Source organism: Anarhichas minor, unplaced genomic scaffold (assembly GCF_050575085.1).
Source record: "Anarhichas minor isolate MPS153535 unplaced genomic scaffold, ASM5057508v1 ptg000114l, whole genome shotgun sequence".
Classification (NCBI taxonomy): domain Eukaryota; kingdom Metazoa; phylum Chordata; class Actinopteri; order Perciformes; family Anarhichadidae; genus Anarhichas; species Anarhichas minor.
Genome location: NW_027466560.1, coordinates 1612933 through 1630293, shown reverse-complemented (window position 1 = coordinate 1630293; position 17361 = coordinate 1612933). Strand labels below are relative to the sequence as shown.

The 17361-nt window shown below is 43.4% G+C and overlaps 1 protein-coding gene and 1 non-coding gene across 3 annotated transcripts; one reads left to right on the top strand and one right to left on the bottom strand.

Moving 5' to 3' along the window:
- The first annotated feature begins 60 nt into the window (after nucleotides 1–60).
- tmprss6 (transmembrane serine protease 6) lies at nucleotides 61–14891 on the top strand. Of its 2 annotated transcripts, XM_076082918.1 has the most exons (18): nucleotides 61–603; nucleotides 2173–2296; nucleotides 2557–2699; nucleotides 3383–3450; nucleotides 5027–5211; nucleotides 5300–5341; nucleotides 6495–6699; nucleotides 6813–6949; nucleotides 7031–7143; nucleotides 7736–7845; nucleotides 8717–8859; nucleotides 8993–9091; nucleotides 9295–9408; nucleotides 9666–9782; nucleotides 10144–10312; nucleotides 10692–10969; nucleotides 12980–13116; nucleotides 14320–14891. In XM_076082918.1, the coding sequence occupies exons 1-18, from the start codon at nucleotides 529–531 to the stop codon at nucleotides 14482–14484; spliced, it is 2424 nt and encodes an 807-aa protein (XP_075939033.1). In that variant the 5' UTR covers nucleotides 61–528; the 3' UTR covers nucleotides 14485–14891. The 2 variants fall into 2 exon arrangements, with proteins under 2 accessions (XP_075939033.1, XP_075939034.1); XM_076082919.1 differs by lacking the exon at nucleotides 5300–5341.
- Nucleotides 14892–17288: 2397 nt separating this feature from the next.
- On the bottom strand, nucleotides 17289–17361 carry trnar-ccg (transfer RNA arginine (anticodon CCG)). The gene has a single exon. It is a non-coding gene; the product is annotated as a tRNA-Arg (tRNA).

The window sequence follows — 17361 nt, the reverse complement described above, 5'->3', positions numbered from 1 at the left end:
AGAAGAAGCCAGAGATCAATATTAAATCTGTTAATCCTTTCACATCTCGACCTCGCTTCACTGCCCATGTGGGATTTCTTGTTTGCATGGAAAGTGAAATGAACTCTGGGAAAGCGCGTTGAGCCGACGTACGCGGCCTCATTCCCAGGTGTGCAGGGCAGCATCGCCGTCGCTAGGCGATGCTCAGTGGCATCAGCGTACCTGTTCTCACCTGGCTGCTCCTTTGAGATGAGAAAGAGCTCAACAACATGTGAGATCAGCTCAAGCCAGCAGTTCGTGGACGTACCTTGAGTTTTATTCCACTGAAACCCAACAAGCTTTAGGAGATATTGATTTTTTTCTTGTTTTACCTTTGGACTTACAAACAGAGAGCTGTTCTCCGTCTGCTGGAGCAACATGTCTGTTTTTTTTTTGTGCTGAGCAGAGATGCTAAATAAAAAAGCTGCCGAGTCGGAAGTTCAATCAACGAGCCCTCGACGGACGGTGAGATGATTTGTCAAGGAGCAAAGGACGCGTGGTGAGGAGGCGATGGCGCTCGGGCACGGCTCCAAGAAGTCGATCTCATGTGATCAGGTGGTCTCAGCTGGTCCTCTGAACCACGGGGTCAGTAATGATGACACTAACAACTGCTTTTCACTCACACAGCTTCACATTAACGTGGACTCGTTCGATTAAAATAGTGTTTAACTGAACTCTAAAGGCTATTCTCTAAATGGAGGCTATTGTTTTTTTTGTTTTTTTTATCTTGTTGCAATCATAGAGCTTCACAGATTGAAAAGCCAATCAATACAAAGGCAGGAATACAACACACACACACACACACACACACACACACACACTTAATGCTGCGCCGCTTCTTTATTTTGTGGTATTTTATGCATATTTATTATTAATTTACATTTTAAACTATGTGTGGCTCCAGTGGGAGCTGCTTGACTAATGTCACTAAACTTGTTGGATTTACCAGACCCCGGGTTGCATTGTGGGTAATGTAGGCGCCAGATTTTGACAGGGAAGAAAAAACGCTCCTTCTGTTTCGATCCTTTTTCTAATTGTTCATTGTGAGTCCGACAATAGGAGAGTGATGCTAAATCAGTTGAGTCATCTTGAAGGTAAACTGTTCAGACTATAACATAAAAATGGGCCTTTTATATATATATGTATATTTATATATACATTTAGATATATGTTTCATATGTCAAATGTATTACTGATGGGAATAAGAATATAACTAAATGCTAGTTGTGGGCGATAAAATGTGTAAAAACTGTAATTTTGAATTCCTGAAAATGTCAAAATAATAGATCATGTTGTTGCCTGATGATGCGTTTCACCAGAGAAACTGAAGAACCCAGTTATCCACATGTTAATCCACATGGAACATAATCTATAGGGAACATAATCTATAGGGAACATAATCCACATGGAACATAATCTATAGGGAACATAATCCACATGGAACATAATCTATAGGGAACATAATCTACAGGGAACATAATCTACAGGGAACATAATCCACTTGGAACATAATCTAAAGGGAACATAATCCACATGGAACATAATCCACAGGGAACATAATCCACAGGGAACATAATCCACATGGAACATAATCTATAGGGAACATAATCCACATGGAACATAATCTAAAGGGAACATAATCCACATGGAACATAATCCACATGGAACATAATCCACAGGGAACATAATCCACATGGAACATAATCTATAGGGAACATAATCCACATGGAACATAATCTATAGCAAACATAATCTACATGGAACATAATCCACATGGAACATAATCCACATGGAACATAATCCACAGGGAACATAATCCACAGGGAACATAATCCATAGGGAACATAATCCACATGGAACATAATCCACAGGGAACATAATCCACATGGAACATAATCCACAGGGAACATAATCCACATGGAACATAATCTATAGGGAACATAATCCACATGGAACATAATCTATAGGGAACATAATCCACATGGAACATAATCTATAGGGAACATAATCCACATGGAACATAATCTATAGGGAACATAATCTATAGGGAACATAATCCCTCACTCAGACGCTGCGTGAAAAGACCCTCCAGACTGCCAGATTTTATATTTTCAATGCCAATAGAAAGTCACAGTGTTTGTCTATTCTCAACAGGTAGAAGTTGGTGACCAACCTGTGGCTCCACCCACCAGGAGGGCTCGGTCCTGTAAGTGTGTGTTGGCCTTCCTCATCATCATCCTCGTCGCCGCAGGAGCCACACTGGCCTGGTACTTCCTGGGTACAGAGTTTTCCTCTTTTTTACTTTGTTCATCGTCCCCAAGTTCCTTTATAGACTAACGTGAAGTCATGTGACCGTGGTGGAGTTCTGCTAATTAGCAGTAATCACACTGAACTAAGATGATGACTATTGTTAATATTATACCCACTATACCTCAGCCTGTTAGCATTGAGAGCGTGTTAGCATTTAGCTCAAAGCACAGTCTCGGCTAGCATCGCTGTGTGTTTATTGAACGCTGTGTGGACCTTCCTCTGTGACAGAGTACAGGGTTTGGGTGTTGGAGCCTCGAGTCCAGCAGCAGTACACGGCCTACCTGTCCATCCTCAACAGGAACTTCTCTGCCGATCTGTCCTCTCACAGCAGCCCTGCATTCAAGAAGGAGGCCAAAGGGGTACGGATCATGGTGAGTGGGGACCATGAATTCCTCTGACGCTGATGTAGAATTACCTCCTAAGGGACCAAGACTGCTACTGCTTTTCTGTGTTTACATGTAGTTTTCACAATGCTAATGAACTACCTGGTGAGGATGGAAAGCAGCAGTACTCCAAAAACAACTCCATGAAGCCTCTTTTCCTACTGGACAAAACCCCCACTAACGTCTGTCTTTTGTCTTCACTTATAATTGGCGTTAATTCACAGGACAAATGACTCTGCAGCAGTAGTAGGTATTCATCGGCAGCGATTGAAAGTGGTGGAAACCAGCGCTTCCTTTGTCATCTCATGCCACAAACTCTATCCGTCTCCGTCCAACCAGTGCTTAGACATTGTTCTAAATTAGTCAGCAACGAGTTTGAGGAGAGACGGAATAAGATGCAGATATGAAAATGAAGAAACCACCGTGTCAGTTCTACTGTTTATTAACCCTGTTTTTCAGAAGTCCACTTTTATGATTTTGAACGATGCTTTTTGATCTAACCATAACTAGATTTAAAAGACACATTGACTTGGGAACCGTACACGCAAAAGTCATTTCTTGTTTTTCAGGACTCATTCCTGCAGCTCTCTGTTGTAAACGGAGTCTACAATCCGTGTTTAGACGGTTCTGACTCCTGTAAACAGGTGATATTGTCTTCCTCTGTCTTTCAGGTAAAGAAGATAATAATGGGCTCCAGTCTTTCTCGGTACTTCAACTACACCACTGTGTTCGCCTTTGGGTACGTGGATCTAACTGTTTCATGAACGGTAACAATAACCAGGGAGAATAGCTGCAAGGTGAGACATACAGTAGAGCTTCATCGCTGAACCTACACAAAATAATGCGCGGTAATTAATGGATCTTTACAAAATGATATGTTATTAACGTAATCATGAACGAGGAAGTATAAAGACCGTAGTTTGTTCCCCGTGTCAAACAACATGTCAATGTTGATGTTTTTATCACAGAACTTTAGTAGTTATTTTAATCCTAAACTTAACTAAAGTAGTTTTGTTGCTTTGAAAAGACTGAGGAGCAGAAGCATGTTTAACGGTGATTTTTATAACCAAAACAAAACTTACAAAGCACTTTTAAAGCACATCTGGGTCTGGCCCCAAAATATACAGAGGAAATGTTGACTTCACACTTCACTTCTTAAAACCCATTTTTACAGACTGGCTTTTATGTGACGTCGCTTTACTACTTTATTATTATTTGTTGATTTTATTAAATTATTTTTTTTCATTTAATTGATTTCTTAGTTTATTTTTATCGTATCGACTGTTTTGTTTTATCCGGGTTTAACTCTCACCTTAGTCGTCTTTCTTTGTTGGGCCTCACTGAGCTTTCTGTTCTTATTATTGCTGCTTTTGCTGCTTCGTCGGTCAAAGCGCTTTGTAAACTGTGTTTTAAAGGTGCTATATAAATAAAGTTATTTTATTTATTATTACGAGGACGATGAGTCCAAAGGTGACGAATTGAAAATCCAACTTGCTAAATCACAACCAAAACAGGATCAGGTAAATAGGCCAACGACACGAGGGACACAAACAGGAAACATCGCAGACGAACCACAAAACAGACGAAAGACAGAAGGACTATAAATACACAAGAAACTAATCAGACCACGAGACACAGGTGGGCAGACACGAGGGCTGAGAGCTGATTAGTATAAGAAACACGAGGGAACAGAGCGAGGCTGACGAGAAAAACCACAAAGACAGGAAGTCAAACAAACACAGGACGCAAGAGGCAGAGAACTTCAAAATAAAACAGGAAACAAACTAAACCAAAAACAAGATTGTGACAGTAAGAGGATACCTCGAATAACTTAGTTAAGTACTTAAGTATTTAAGTACTTAAGTAAGTAGTAAGTAGTTAGTACTACGTACTTAAGTACTTAAGTAACGGCACTTCTGAAGTTATTTTAACACAAACAACGACCTTTTCCTAAACCTAACCAAGTAGTTTTACTTGTTTCCTGTGAAGACAGTATTTTATTTTGAAAAGATTGTATGCATATAACGAGCGGAAATGGACACGTGTTGCTGGACTTTTGTAGGAGTAACTCATCTTAAAGATAGTGGCTTCACAATGCATCAGCACTTAAAGAGCGACCTAACATCAGCTGAAAACATTGTTTTGCTGACGTCTAGTGGTTTAATTCACTCCCCTCGCTGCAGTGATGTAGCGGTGTACTCTGTGGTACACTGTGACATCACTGATGGGCGTGGTTACAGGTGCAGCACACTTGAAACCTTTTCAACCAGAGGCACGTGATTTCATCTTCATGGTCCTGGCTTTGTGTCATGCAGGGAGGGGAGCCTTGTGGCTCACTTCTGGATGGTGATGTCGGTGCCGGGTAGCCATGTTGGGAGGGTCACACTGGAGGAGGTCACCAGGAGCCTGGAGGAGGGCCTGAGGGGGTATGGAGGGTCGGGGGAGGAGGAGGCCAGCTGCAGCGGATACCTCCTGCACCTCCCCTCGCTGTCTGTCAGTGGTGAGAGTGAGACAGGAGATGAAATGTGTGTGAGCAGGAAAGTGTTTGGTTGGTTTTAAATCGTCTCTTCTGTCTTTTTGTTCCACAGAAACCGACTCCAAAGTTATTGAGCTTTTGAAAGCCTCGTTTGGTATCACACTATTTTTTTATGTTTTCTGCTTGTATCAATTAACAATGTGATTGAACTGTGATTAGCATGCAGCCCAAACTGTCTTTGTCATAAGTACTTTCACACAGAACGTGAAGAAGTAACTTAATTGGATTAATTTTCCTGAGCTTTCGCACCACAAATATAGACATCAACCAATCACATATCCAAAATATTCACCGCAGTGTTCAACAAGGAGGCTCCATGAATGAAGAGGGACAACTTTATTACTCCTTAAACTTTGACAAAGGCAGCGCAGACCTGACCCACCATGGTCGTATGAAGAGGACTGGATTCAGCGTTCATTCCCATGAAAGTTTGACCCCGGTGTATAAAGTTACCCAACGATCTCTGGGCCCACTGAGCATGCTCACTAGCGTTTTCTTTAGCCCCGCCTCCCAGCCCTCAGGAGGAAGGTTGATTTACCTTTAAAATAAACGATCCTCTGAGTAACAGAGGTCTCTTTCTCAGTGTAAGTCAACGGGGGAAAAAGTATTTTTGGGCTTCATGGCGTCACATGACGGACATGGAAATTGTAATTCCAACATTTGGCCAAAGATTTGTTACAAAACCTGCCGTTTTTTCTCTTAACTTTCACAATAAAAGCCCAGGACATAAACACTGCATAACTGTTTACCTCCGTTTGTTCCTCATGTGACACAGAAAGTTGATTTAATTGTCACGTAACTTAAGTAAACGACACATCCGTGGTTATTTTAACCCAAACCTGATGTTTTCCGAAACCTAACTAAGTAGTTTTGTTGCCTAAACTTAGCTAAGTTGTTTCCTGTGAAGAGGGAAGTTATTTTGAAAATACTTTATTCGTGTAATGGGCGTAAATTGTCACGTGTTGCTGGACTTTCGTAGGAAAATGTAGGAAAAATGAAGGAGATAAGATATCATACGAACTGTTGTATGAGGGTACTTTGCAGAATCTATTCAAACCTTTAATTAAAAAAACAATCACCTCTTCGCATCCTTGCTGGCATGAATAGTTTTGATGGCAATTAATTTAGTGTTTTAATAAATACAATAAATCCAAACATACAATCAAGGCCTGAATCTACTCCAACACAAAATCCCACATGAGCTCAACTCTAACTCTGTTTTTCTTTCTTTGCATCGTTTCCACCAGACTGTTACCGCTACCAGAAGGTGGTGTCCAGCAGCCCCTCGGCCCTCCGGGGCCCCGACACGCAGCGCTCCTCCTGCATGTGGCACCTCCAGGCCGGCCCCGGATCCCAGCTGGAGCTCCACATGGAGTGGCTGCTGCCGGAGTGCCGGGACAGGCTGGTGGTGTACGACTCCCTCACCCCCTCCGACTCCCACCTCATCACTTCGTGGGTTTCATCCACAGATATATCAGCTGGGACATATCAGGCTAATATTTATGATGTTTTTACCCTTTTTTATTCTCTAAACTCTTGAGTTATCTTCCCGTCTGTCCTCCCAGTGTGTATGGCTGCAGCAGACACGAGCGCGTGGTGAACGTCCTGTCTTCAGGGGAGTGGATGACGGTGGTTTGGAAACAGGGTCTGTACAACTACAAGGACCCCTTCTCTCTGTCTGCACAGGCCTGGGACCGTCAGGGTAAGACCACCTCAACCTTCCTTTGACTAGTTCAGCAATGTTTCATGTGATTGTGGATTGAAAATCTTCTCTCTCTCTCAGACTGTAACTCCACTATAGAGCTGAAGGCAGTATCGGGGTTCCAGGGGACGCTGAGGACGCCCTTCTTCCCCAGCTACTACCCCCCCGACACCAACTGTACCTGGAGCTTTACTGTAAGACCGTCGGACGATTATGAGACAACGGGCCCTCTGTTGTAGTTACGGATCTCTCTGTCTACTTTGTGTGTTTGTGGTCGTTTTTGTGTCTCTTTGTAGTTGTTTCATGTCCTTTTTATGGTACTTTAGTGTCTCTTTATAGTTAATCTGGTCTCTTTGTGGTCATTTTGTTTCTCTTTGTGATCATTTACTGTCTTTTTGTCGATGTTTTGTGTCTTTTTGTGGTTGTTCAGTGTCTCTTTGTAGTTGTTTTGCTCCTTTTCATAGTCGATGTCAGTCTCCTTTGCATCTATTTGTGGACGTTTTATATTTTGTAACCCTCTTCCTGGTTGGTACGTGTCTCTTTGACTGTAGTTGTTTTGTAAGTGAAGGCCCGGGGGGCCCCTGAGTCTTTGGGCCCCTGGGCCTGTGCCTGTGCCCGGTAGGCCCCGTTCAGTAATCCATCCATGTGTAAGACACTCTGTCGTCCATATGACTCCAACGTTTTGATGTATTGAGTGATTGATTCATTACTTCCTGGTGACCATGCATGTCAGTATGTGTTGTAACGTTATTGTGTTTTTGTGTTTGCTGTCCTGTGTGATCTCAGACGCCCGGTGTAGGGATGGGCTTGTTTCTGGAATTTGAGGGCTATGAGCTGAGCAGAGCCAGCTTCAACCAGGCCTGCACCCAGGGACGGTGGACCATCCAGAACCGCAGGTAGGCTGGACCACGATGAGCCGGCCATTTTGTGTCTTTTTGGTGTTTTGTCTGTGGTTGTTCTGCTACTTTTCATAGTCATTGTGAGTCTCTTTGCATCTGTTTTGCGTCTCTTTGTAGTTGTTTTCAGTGTCTTTGTGGCCATTTTGGCATTTCTTGCCCAAAATTTCCACTTGCAAAGGCTTTTTAAAACTCTTTTTATATCTCATGTGCCAAACCTTCAATAGAGATCAACAAGTCTGCACAACACAACTTCTATATAAAACACGTCTTAATCTGCACGGATGTTTTATGTCGATGTTCTTGCTTCCTCTTCAGCCTGCTAACCACCAGACACCTCGCGCAGGTGGCAGCAAGAAATAGACAACATGGAAAATAACTAAAATGATTCTCTTGGTACAAATCAGAGCAGAGAGATCAGAAAATGCTTTGTCTTGTCAGCTTGTTAAATACTGTGTATTTATAACCGCCACCTGTGTGTGACAGGAAGCGTGTGTGTGTGCGTGTGTGTGTGTGCGTATGTAGAATGTTTCCATACAGGACGTGATGTGCTGACATTTCAGTTAGTTTCACAATACCTAAAAAACACAAATAGAATGACATATATCTGAATTACACAGTAAAGATGCTCAGTGCTGAACAACAGGGGGCAGCAGAGTCCTCTTTCTTTATTTCAAATCAGAGGCACTTTACATTATATTAATGTTCAATCTGATACATCTTGTGACAAACTGGGAATCGAGTGTTGTTCTTAAGGTTCACTCCATGTTATTGAAACTTCTCAAACGTCCACCAGAGCCAGTTGTCTCTGCAGGGACACGTCTCTGGGGTTTGATCCTCTGACTTCAGTGTCTCTCTGTCCTCTTCTCAGACTGTGTGGCTCCAGAGGCCTCCAGCCGTACAGTGAACGCCTCTTCCTGCTCTCCGCGGTGACCGCCGTCGCCATGAGGTCGGAGGTGTCGCTCACCGGGCCGGGACTTCAGCTGCGCTACGGAGTCTTCAACCTATCAGATCGTACGATGTGGATGTGTGCTCAGAGACGTCTCTGTTGTGTTTTACTCGTGTTCATGAACACATTTTTGTAATGTGTGTGTGTGTGTGTGTGTGTGTGTGTGTGTGTGTGTGTGTGTGTGTGTGTGTTTTACAGCGTGTCCAGGCCAGTTTCTGTGCTCTGTTAACGGCCTCTGTGTTCCTGCTTGTGATGGAATCAAAGACTGTCCCAACGGACTGGACGAGAGGAACTGTGGTATTTATTGATGTCTTAAAGTAATCGAATGTGTTGTACATTATATTCTGTCGAAGCCAGACGTCAACCTCCGGTTCTTCAAAGCTTCATGTGTTAAAGCTGCATTCTCTCTAGTGTCCACCAGGGGGCGACTCCTCTGGTTGTATAGAAGTCTATGAGAAAATGACTGTGTGTGTGTGTGCGTGTGTGTGTGTGTGTTTCAGTGTGTGTGGCACAGTACCAGTGTCCAGAGGACAGTCAGTGTGTGGACTACTACAAAGTGTGCGACCAACTCCCAGACTGCCCCGAAGCAACGGACGAGTTGAACTGCACTGATGGTAACACACTCAAACCTGCAAACGTGCACGTACACACACACCGACACGAGCACACCACACACACTCACAAAATACCAAAATCTAGTTTTCAACATTTTATTTTTACCTCTAAACAAAATGTGTTGTGTATCAGAAATGCAACATTAATGAAAAACAATCAACATGAAATGTAGTGTGTGGAGGCTGCAACACAGTGTGTGTGTGTGTGTGTGTGTGTGTGTGTGTGTGTGTGTGTGTGTGTGTGTGTGTGTGTGCAGGTGTGCAGTGTACAGATATGACCTACGTGTGCGCTGATGGAACGTGTCTGAAGAAGCCGAATCCAGAGTGCGACTTCGTTAGCGACTGCCCCGACGCCTCCGACGAGAAGCAGTGTGGTGAGACGATAAAGAGTTCATTTATCTGGCGGGTCGGAACCAGAACTGGTTGTGATAAACTGATGAGATTCTGAACGAGTGAATCTTTCCTGAGACTTAATGTCAACCTGGTTTCATACATAAAGTGAAAAGAAAGAAAACAACAAAATCTAATTTTGAAAAAAAAATTCACAAAATAATAATAAAAAACACAATATTATACATTTTAAAAAAGCTATCTAGCAAAAATCTTGGTCTTCTTTTTAACACTACTATGCTGATTATTTTTACACATTTTCAGCATTTATTTTCTGTGTTTTAATATTTCTGTGTGTGTGTGTGTGTGTGTGTGTGTGTGTGTGTGTGTGTGTGTGTGTTCCAGACTGCGGCCTGAGGCAGTTCTCCAGCCGTATAGTGGGCGGGACCAATGCCACGGAGGGGGAGTGGCCATGGCAGGCCAGCCTTCAGGTGCGGGGAACACACATCTGCGGGGGGGCGTTGATCTCCAGCCAATGGGTGGTCTCCGCTGCCCACTGTTTCTATGACGACCGGTAAGAGACGGGAGGAAGTGGAGGAATGTAACCTTCAAAACAAAGGCGCTCTGATTATTTTTTTCCAGCTAAAGATGTTTATTCATCAAAGCTCTGAAGCAGCTTCAGCATTTTTGAAATGAGTTCCACATTTTTTTTTTACCTTCAGTCCGGCTGCTTGTTCTTTTCTGTTGGACCACGAGCAAATCTACAGCTGCGACATCCTGCAGAGGATGAACGATTCTGATCGTTTAATGTTGCCTGTATGATCAAAAGCTTGTGTTGTTATTTCAGTGGACATTCGGAAAGAGGAAGTAGCTTTTTGAGATATAGAAACAGTTGGGTGGAACTATATTTAAAAGTTATTTATTGCCCCTATAAGAAGTCTTTCCTCCTGCAGCCTCTACTCCCCCTCGGTGTGGACCGTCTACCTGGGGAAACTCCTGCTCAACCCCAGCAGCTCCACCGAAGAGGTGGCGCGAGTCCAGCGGATCCACCTTCACCAGTACTACGACGACGAGTCCCACGACTACGACCTGGCCCTGCTGAAGCTGGACCGACCCGCCTCCGCGCTGCTGGCCGGACACGCTCGGCCCGCCTGCCTGCCTCCGCCCGCCCACCAGCTGGAGCCGGGCCTGCTCTGCTGGGTCACCGGCTGGGGGGCTCTCCGAGAGAGGGGTGAGAAGGGAAGGGGAGCGGATGGAGAGGGGAAAAGTAGTGGAAGTAGTGGAGTTGGTAGAAGATGGGATTTAGTATTTAATCCAGAATCAGTGGCAGAGATTCACCAGTTCACTCCTTAATCACAGGTTGTATCTCAGAGCTTGTTTCATTTGAAGAAATGTTACTATGGAGGGAAATAAAGAACAGGATCGAGCTGCACCAGCTTTTTAATGAATCCGTCTCTAAGCTCGCGTGTTCCACAAGTTCTTTGTGTTTCTTTCTTTGGTACTAAATCAGAAATGGCTGGAAAGCAAAAGACATACACGACAAAGACAACCTGGCAAAGTGTGGGTGCAGACGGGCTGCTAAATATACTGACACTGATCAGTGAAGAGGGAAGCAGGTGAGGATGTGGTCAGGTGAGGGAAGAGGAGGGGAAGTTGTGACTGCAGGAGAGGAGAGGAGACTGGGACAGGTGTGACAGTCTGGACGGATGGAGAATGGCTACACAAGGAAGTGAGAGTTTGTCTTCTCTCAGATTTAACCTCTGACCCCTTGAACAACGTGTCCTCTGGTGTCAGTTGTGGACGTTTGGAGACGGCGTGTGAGTTTCTGCCTGTTATACGCAACACGCTGTTCTCACCCAGCATTCATAGCGAAACCTACGGAAAGTAATGTGCCACGAAATAATTGTACGCGTTATCCACGTAATCACGAATGAGGAAGTATAAAGACGGCATGAACACACACTCGGCGGGATTAGTCCAACAGTCTTTTCCACAACATGTACCCGTGAAAACAGAAGTTTATTTTGAAAAGACTGTATTCACGCAACGAGCAGAAATTGACTCGTGTTGCTGGACTTTTGTAGGAAAAAGCACGAAAACATGAGAAATTACTTTCCATAAGATGACACACGTGTGAGGATACGTAGCGTTGCATGAAGTAACGTGTGTTTTGCAGTTTGCAGAGTATCTTTTCAAAATAAACTACGGTTAGGTTTAGGGTTAGATCTTCTTTGGGTTACAGTATGTTTGTTACGTAACTTGCGTACGTGGTGTTAGTTTAGTACGTTGGTTGCGTAATAAAAGTAATCTAAAACGGGTCACTGTTGGGAGTGAGAACAGGTCATCACAGTCATTCTCTAAACAAACACTTCAAATGCTGCAAAACCGCCGTCGATTCAACGTTTTACTCAGAACTACAGGTAAAGGAATTGTTTTTCATCCCATTCCCATTATCATTTCCATTTGACCGCCTTGTAAATGTGCAGGTTTATCACCAGGAGACATTTTAAGATGGACCGTTATTTGGTGCTTTTGACTCGTAGGTTTCTTTCATAAAGGTTGATGTCCAAAGTTGTTTTTATTTCTGTCACAGGATGAGCAGTCAACTTTTTTTCCGATGGCTTATGGTATTTCGCAGAATAATGCAGTATTTTCGCAGGAAGTGATTTTATGTGCAGCCAGTAAAACCCCCATATCCTCAGTAGCACTTTGAATTAGAGGGCTGAAATCAGCTCGTTTAGATTAGAGACGCAGGAGGAGATGGAGGGATGTGGGTGGAAGAGAGTGGGTTGTGGTTTCTGATGAACCCAATGAACAGAAGACGGCCGTTTGAGACAGAAGGTGTTAGAAACCACCCTCAGAAACACAGTTTCACAAATATTTCAAGAAAAGCTGAGGTGGATTAGATGTTAAAGTGCGGTGAAGTGGTTTCTTGTCATTGAAAGGATGAAAACGTCGCTGCCGGTTGAGAACCGGTAACATAAACACGTTTAGTGGTTTCTGTTGAAGCTGTAGAAATCATGTGATGGCTTTCTGTGACATAATTAACTGTTGCTTTTGAATTTCAGCTCTCTGTGGACTTAAGGAACCTTTTTCTTTTTCCATGTAGCCAAATACAGCAACACGAGGAAGGGGAAGTGAATGCAGACGTTGTCTTCATTGTATAAATGGAAGAGGAAGAACATGTTGTCAATCTTTTGGGTGTCACCCGTTGACCCTCTCTGACCCCTCTCCTCTTCAGGCAGTGCCAGTAATGTGCTTCAGAAGGTGAATGTTCGCCTGGTGAGCGAGGAAGCCTGCGTTCGCTCCTACGGCCACCTGGTCACTCCCAGAATGCTTTGCGCTGGTTACCGCAGTGGAGACAAGGATGCCTGTCAGGTACAGAGAAACATGTAAAAACTGAACCAGTATATATAGTGCTCCCTTTTCATTTCATCACAATGCAGTTTGAATTTAAAGCTGCACTATGATTTTATGTCCACGGTGGATTAGATTACTGCGTGAAATAAAAGGTGAAACTACAACCCAGTCGACAGAAATATCGGCATCGTACGTTTCTGCAAACCACGGTTGGTTGACGACGTTTCCGGACCAAAAATAAGTTTGTATCAGCCTCATGTCACTGTTCCAGAAACGCACAATTCCATGTCGTTAAAGTTGTGAAAAGATTGGTACGGTGTAGGCAACACAACTACAACGTGAGGTAACAACGTAACCTAACAACATAATGTAGCAACATTAAGTAACAATGTAACACAACAACGTCAAGTTACAAAAATAACTAACAACATAACGTAACTACTTAACGTAACTACTTAACGTAACTACTTAACGTAACTACTTAACGTAAGGTCAACTTACAACATTAACAATGTAATGTAATAACGTACGTTTCATTTTACCTGTCCATCCTCCCACCTGCCCTCACTGACTTTCCCTCTTGTTATACTCGTTATTACACCACTTAACTTTCATACCACGTCATACGTCACTTGCTCTGAACATTCAACATATCCGTGGTTTTCAGAGACGTACAATGCCAACATGTGGACGGACACTCGCGGTGACCACCACCCCACAGAGGATCATGTCTGCAGTTCCCCTCAGCTTTACAGAGCTGATCTTGTTGTGGCTTTCCAGGCTGCACCTTTACTGTTGTGGTTCAGTCTCACTGCTCTCAATCAACCTTTTCTTCAGCTGCATTGAACAAGAGACAGATATGAGGCATTATATGTGGTACTAAATACAGATATCTAATGTTCCGTATGGTTCCTGTAATACTTCATAGTTATATAACACATTTCATTTGGGTAGAATCCTCAGTCATGGTATATTTAGTGTCAGAAGGCACAAAAGTGGAACAGATTCATCGTAAACAAACATCCTGGACGTCCTCAGGGTGGAGTACTCGTGTTCCTGCCGGCCATAAAAATGTGTTTTAAAGGCCAGACGTCCAGGCCCCGAGTGACATCATAGTTGAGTCACCAGTGGTCATCAGCCTGTCGTGGTCATCTTGTGCTGTAGAGACATTAAGATGTCCCCCCCCCCCTGTCCCCTTTTAACGCCGCCTGTCTCTGTCAGGGGGACTCTGGCGGTCCCTTGGTGTGCCAGGAGCCGTCGGGTCGCTGGTTCCTCGCCGGCGTGGTGAGCTGGGGCAAAGGCTGCGGGCGTCCAGACTACTACGGCGTCTACACTCGCGTCACCCGGCTCACCGACTGGATCAAACAGGTCATCAGCAGCCCCTGAGACGGTGGTTCATCATCTCTATCAATGTCCTCAAAGTCCTGGAGTAGGAAACCACGGGAGGCTGAAAAGTGCTGGAGGAGGATTCTGAGATCTCAGCCGAACAGCGAGATCTCCTTATTTATGCAGCATCTTTCAGAACTGATATTATGAAGTGTTTATCCAGCATGCAGTAAAAGAAACATAGTGATAATATAATAAAATAAGTTTAGAAAGAATAGGACTCAAATTAAATATTTTTTCAGAAGTGATGAAGAAACCCTCATAATGAAATGTAACGGTTGTTTGACTCGACTGTAAACCATCATGAATACTCTATTACAGACTGAATCTCTATTTTAAAGACATCGAACGATATTAAAGCATATTTCTGTTTTGTCAACAAGTTTGCAATAAAATGTTTGTTTACATGTTTGGGTGGAATATCATACTATTGTATATTATACGGATGAAACATTTCCAATAACTCCAGAGCTCAAAGTCCAACAGTCAACATTTATTGAACAAAACATCGACGTAATCGTTCAACATGTTTTTATCTCAGAAAATATTTCTCTTCATTCCACATTTGTTGGCTTTTAGCATTTCAAAAACAACATTTTGACAGCACTGACGAGTTATATCCAATATAGATAAACACTAACTTGTTTCATCGGATGAATCACTTTATTCACGTTGAAGTTATAAAATATGACGACAGGTTCAATAGAAAACTTCAAAAGAAGCTTTGAATGGTTAAAAAACATTTGGTCTGATTCATCGTGTGAGAGACATGAATGTGGACTCAGTCTGGACTCTAGTGGATCGGCGTCCCTCCCTGTGGCTGGAGGCTCAGTCATGAAGAAGACAATTAAAGCTCACAAACAGAGAAATAAAACCGCTTTTCTTTGTATTTCTGTCGGGTTCTTTCCATAATGTCGGCAGACACTTAAAATTATTGAAACAATACATTGACTGTGAGGATTAAATTGCATCCATTAAGCGTCTGCAATGTTGTTCCTTTAATACTGAACCAACTAAAACACTGCTGTCCATTAGCCACTGAGACACAATGATATTGTTTTATTAGAAAAATACCAAAGTTACTCTTTAAAAGATGTTTTCACTCATTTCTTCTTCTGGATTTAAATGATTCTTAAACATTCAACGGATTTGTTAAATGCTGTTTGTATAATCTTGAATGTTGATTAAATCACAGGATTTCTGGCTCTTCCCTGTGGCAGCCGTTAGGGGGCGCCATTGAACGCAAATAGCAAGTGAGCATTAATGGATGATTGAGGTGAAGATAAGTCAGCAGCTCTGAGTTACAGCTGGTACCGTATCCACCAGGATGGTGTTCAACAATAAAAGAAACCCGAATGCCAAAAGGGACTGTTGATGTTGAGTCTGCACATGTGATCCGCTGATTTAAACAAAGTCAGGTGTTGGTGCCTCTTTCAGAGTCGACTAAACTGAGCTACTGAGTTAAAGATGAAGCATGGAGACTCTCTCACACACCAGAGGTCTTAAAATGAAGGTTCTGCTTTTCTTTAAATGTGTCAGTATCACGTACGCGACATCGTAAACGTTATTTCCTCCGGAGGTGAAGGGAAGCGGTGCGGTGTCTGGGCTCGTTTGCCTGAATATTGAGCTGTGTTTCCCGCTCACAGTGCAGAGACTGAAGATGTATGTGTGATCGAGTTAAGAAGGAGGCCTGCAGCTCCTTTCCCTCTCAGTTAATCAACCAGCTGGTCAAACAATTCAGCAAACAATCGATCTGCATATTTATCAGGAAATGAATGAGTTCAGTCTGAAGAAGACTGAACTCTGACCGGAGGAGAGAGAGCCAGAGGGGAAAGGCCGGCAGACTTGGCGTGGGATGTTGATTCAATTATGGACGTCGGCCATCTTGCTGCTCAATGAAAACAGTTGAGAGGACGGATGGAGCTGATTAACTTTGTCTTTACCGAAATCTGAGTCGCCACCGACCACAATATTAACATCAGGTATGAGCAAACATGCAATATTAAACCAACATCATCCATGTGAAAACTGTAAGATGTATTTTTAACAATCTGAAGCCCCTCCAGAGACGTGTTACCTTAAATACAAATGTGTTAAACAATCTAAAACAAAGAGCAGAACTCAATGAATTTTCACTTTGTATTTCACTACACTTCATCGTGTTCTTAGAGGTTTTCTTTAAGACATTCAGAGAATGAAGTCTCTCTCTCTCTGTGTGCGTTATCAGAGCTTCTCTTTGCTTTGTTGACATAGCTAAGCCATGGCCTTTAGTGCATGTGAGTGCATGTGAGTGCATGTGAGTGCATGTGAGCGTGCCCCATTGGTTAGCTCACAGCCGCCGCTCTGCTCTGCTCTCATACGGCGGTTGCAGCTGATAACGCCTTCCAGACCGCCAGCGTCGTCCTGGTGATGTAGCGGTTGTTTTGCACCGTTAGCGCTGTTAGCTTAGCCACCAACTCTGCCGGCGCCATGTTGAGAGCCGCGTGGAAGCAAAAGATCATTTTGAACTGCGCACCTTAAACACAGTTGGATAATGTTACAAATACCTCTTCATTCCCAATGACAGACTGTTAGATGATGTTTTACATGTAGCAGGGAAATGAGCGGTGAGGTTTTAATTCACGTTAAGTATGAAAAAGATTATTGTTGTGGTCGAAAATGTCACAATAATTCTCACCATGTCTGATGAGCTGATAGTTCCTCAGATGATGAGAAGTCTTGATGTGGTTGGCCGCGACATCTAGTGACAGTAGGGACCACCATGAACATCAACACTATTTCACTAAACCACAAACAAACTATTTCAACCCAGGTGGGACTTGAACCCACAATCCCCAGCTTCGGAGGCTGGTGCCTTGTCCATTAGGCCACTGGGCC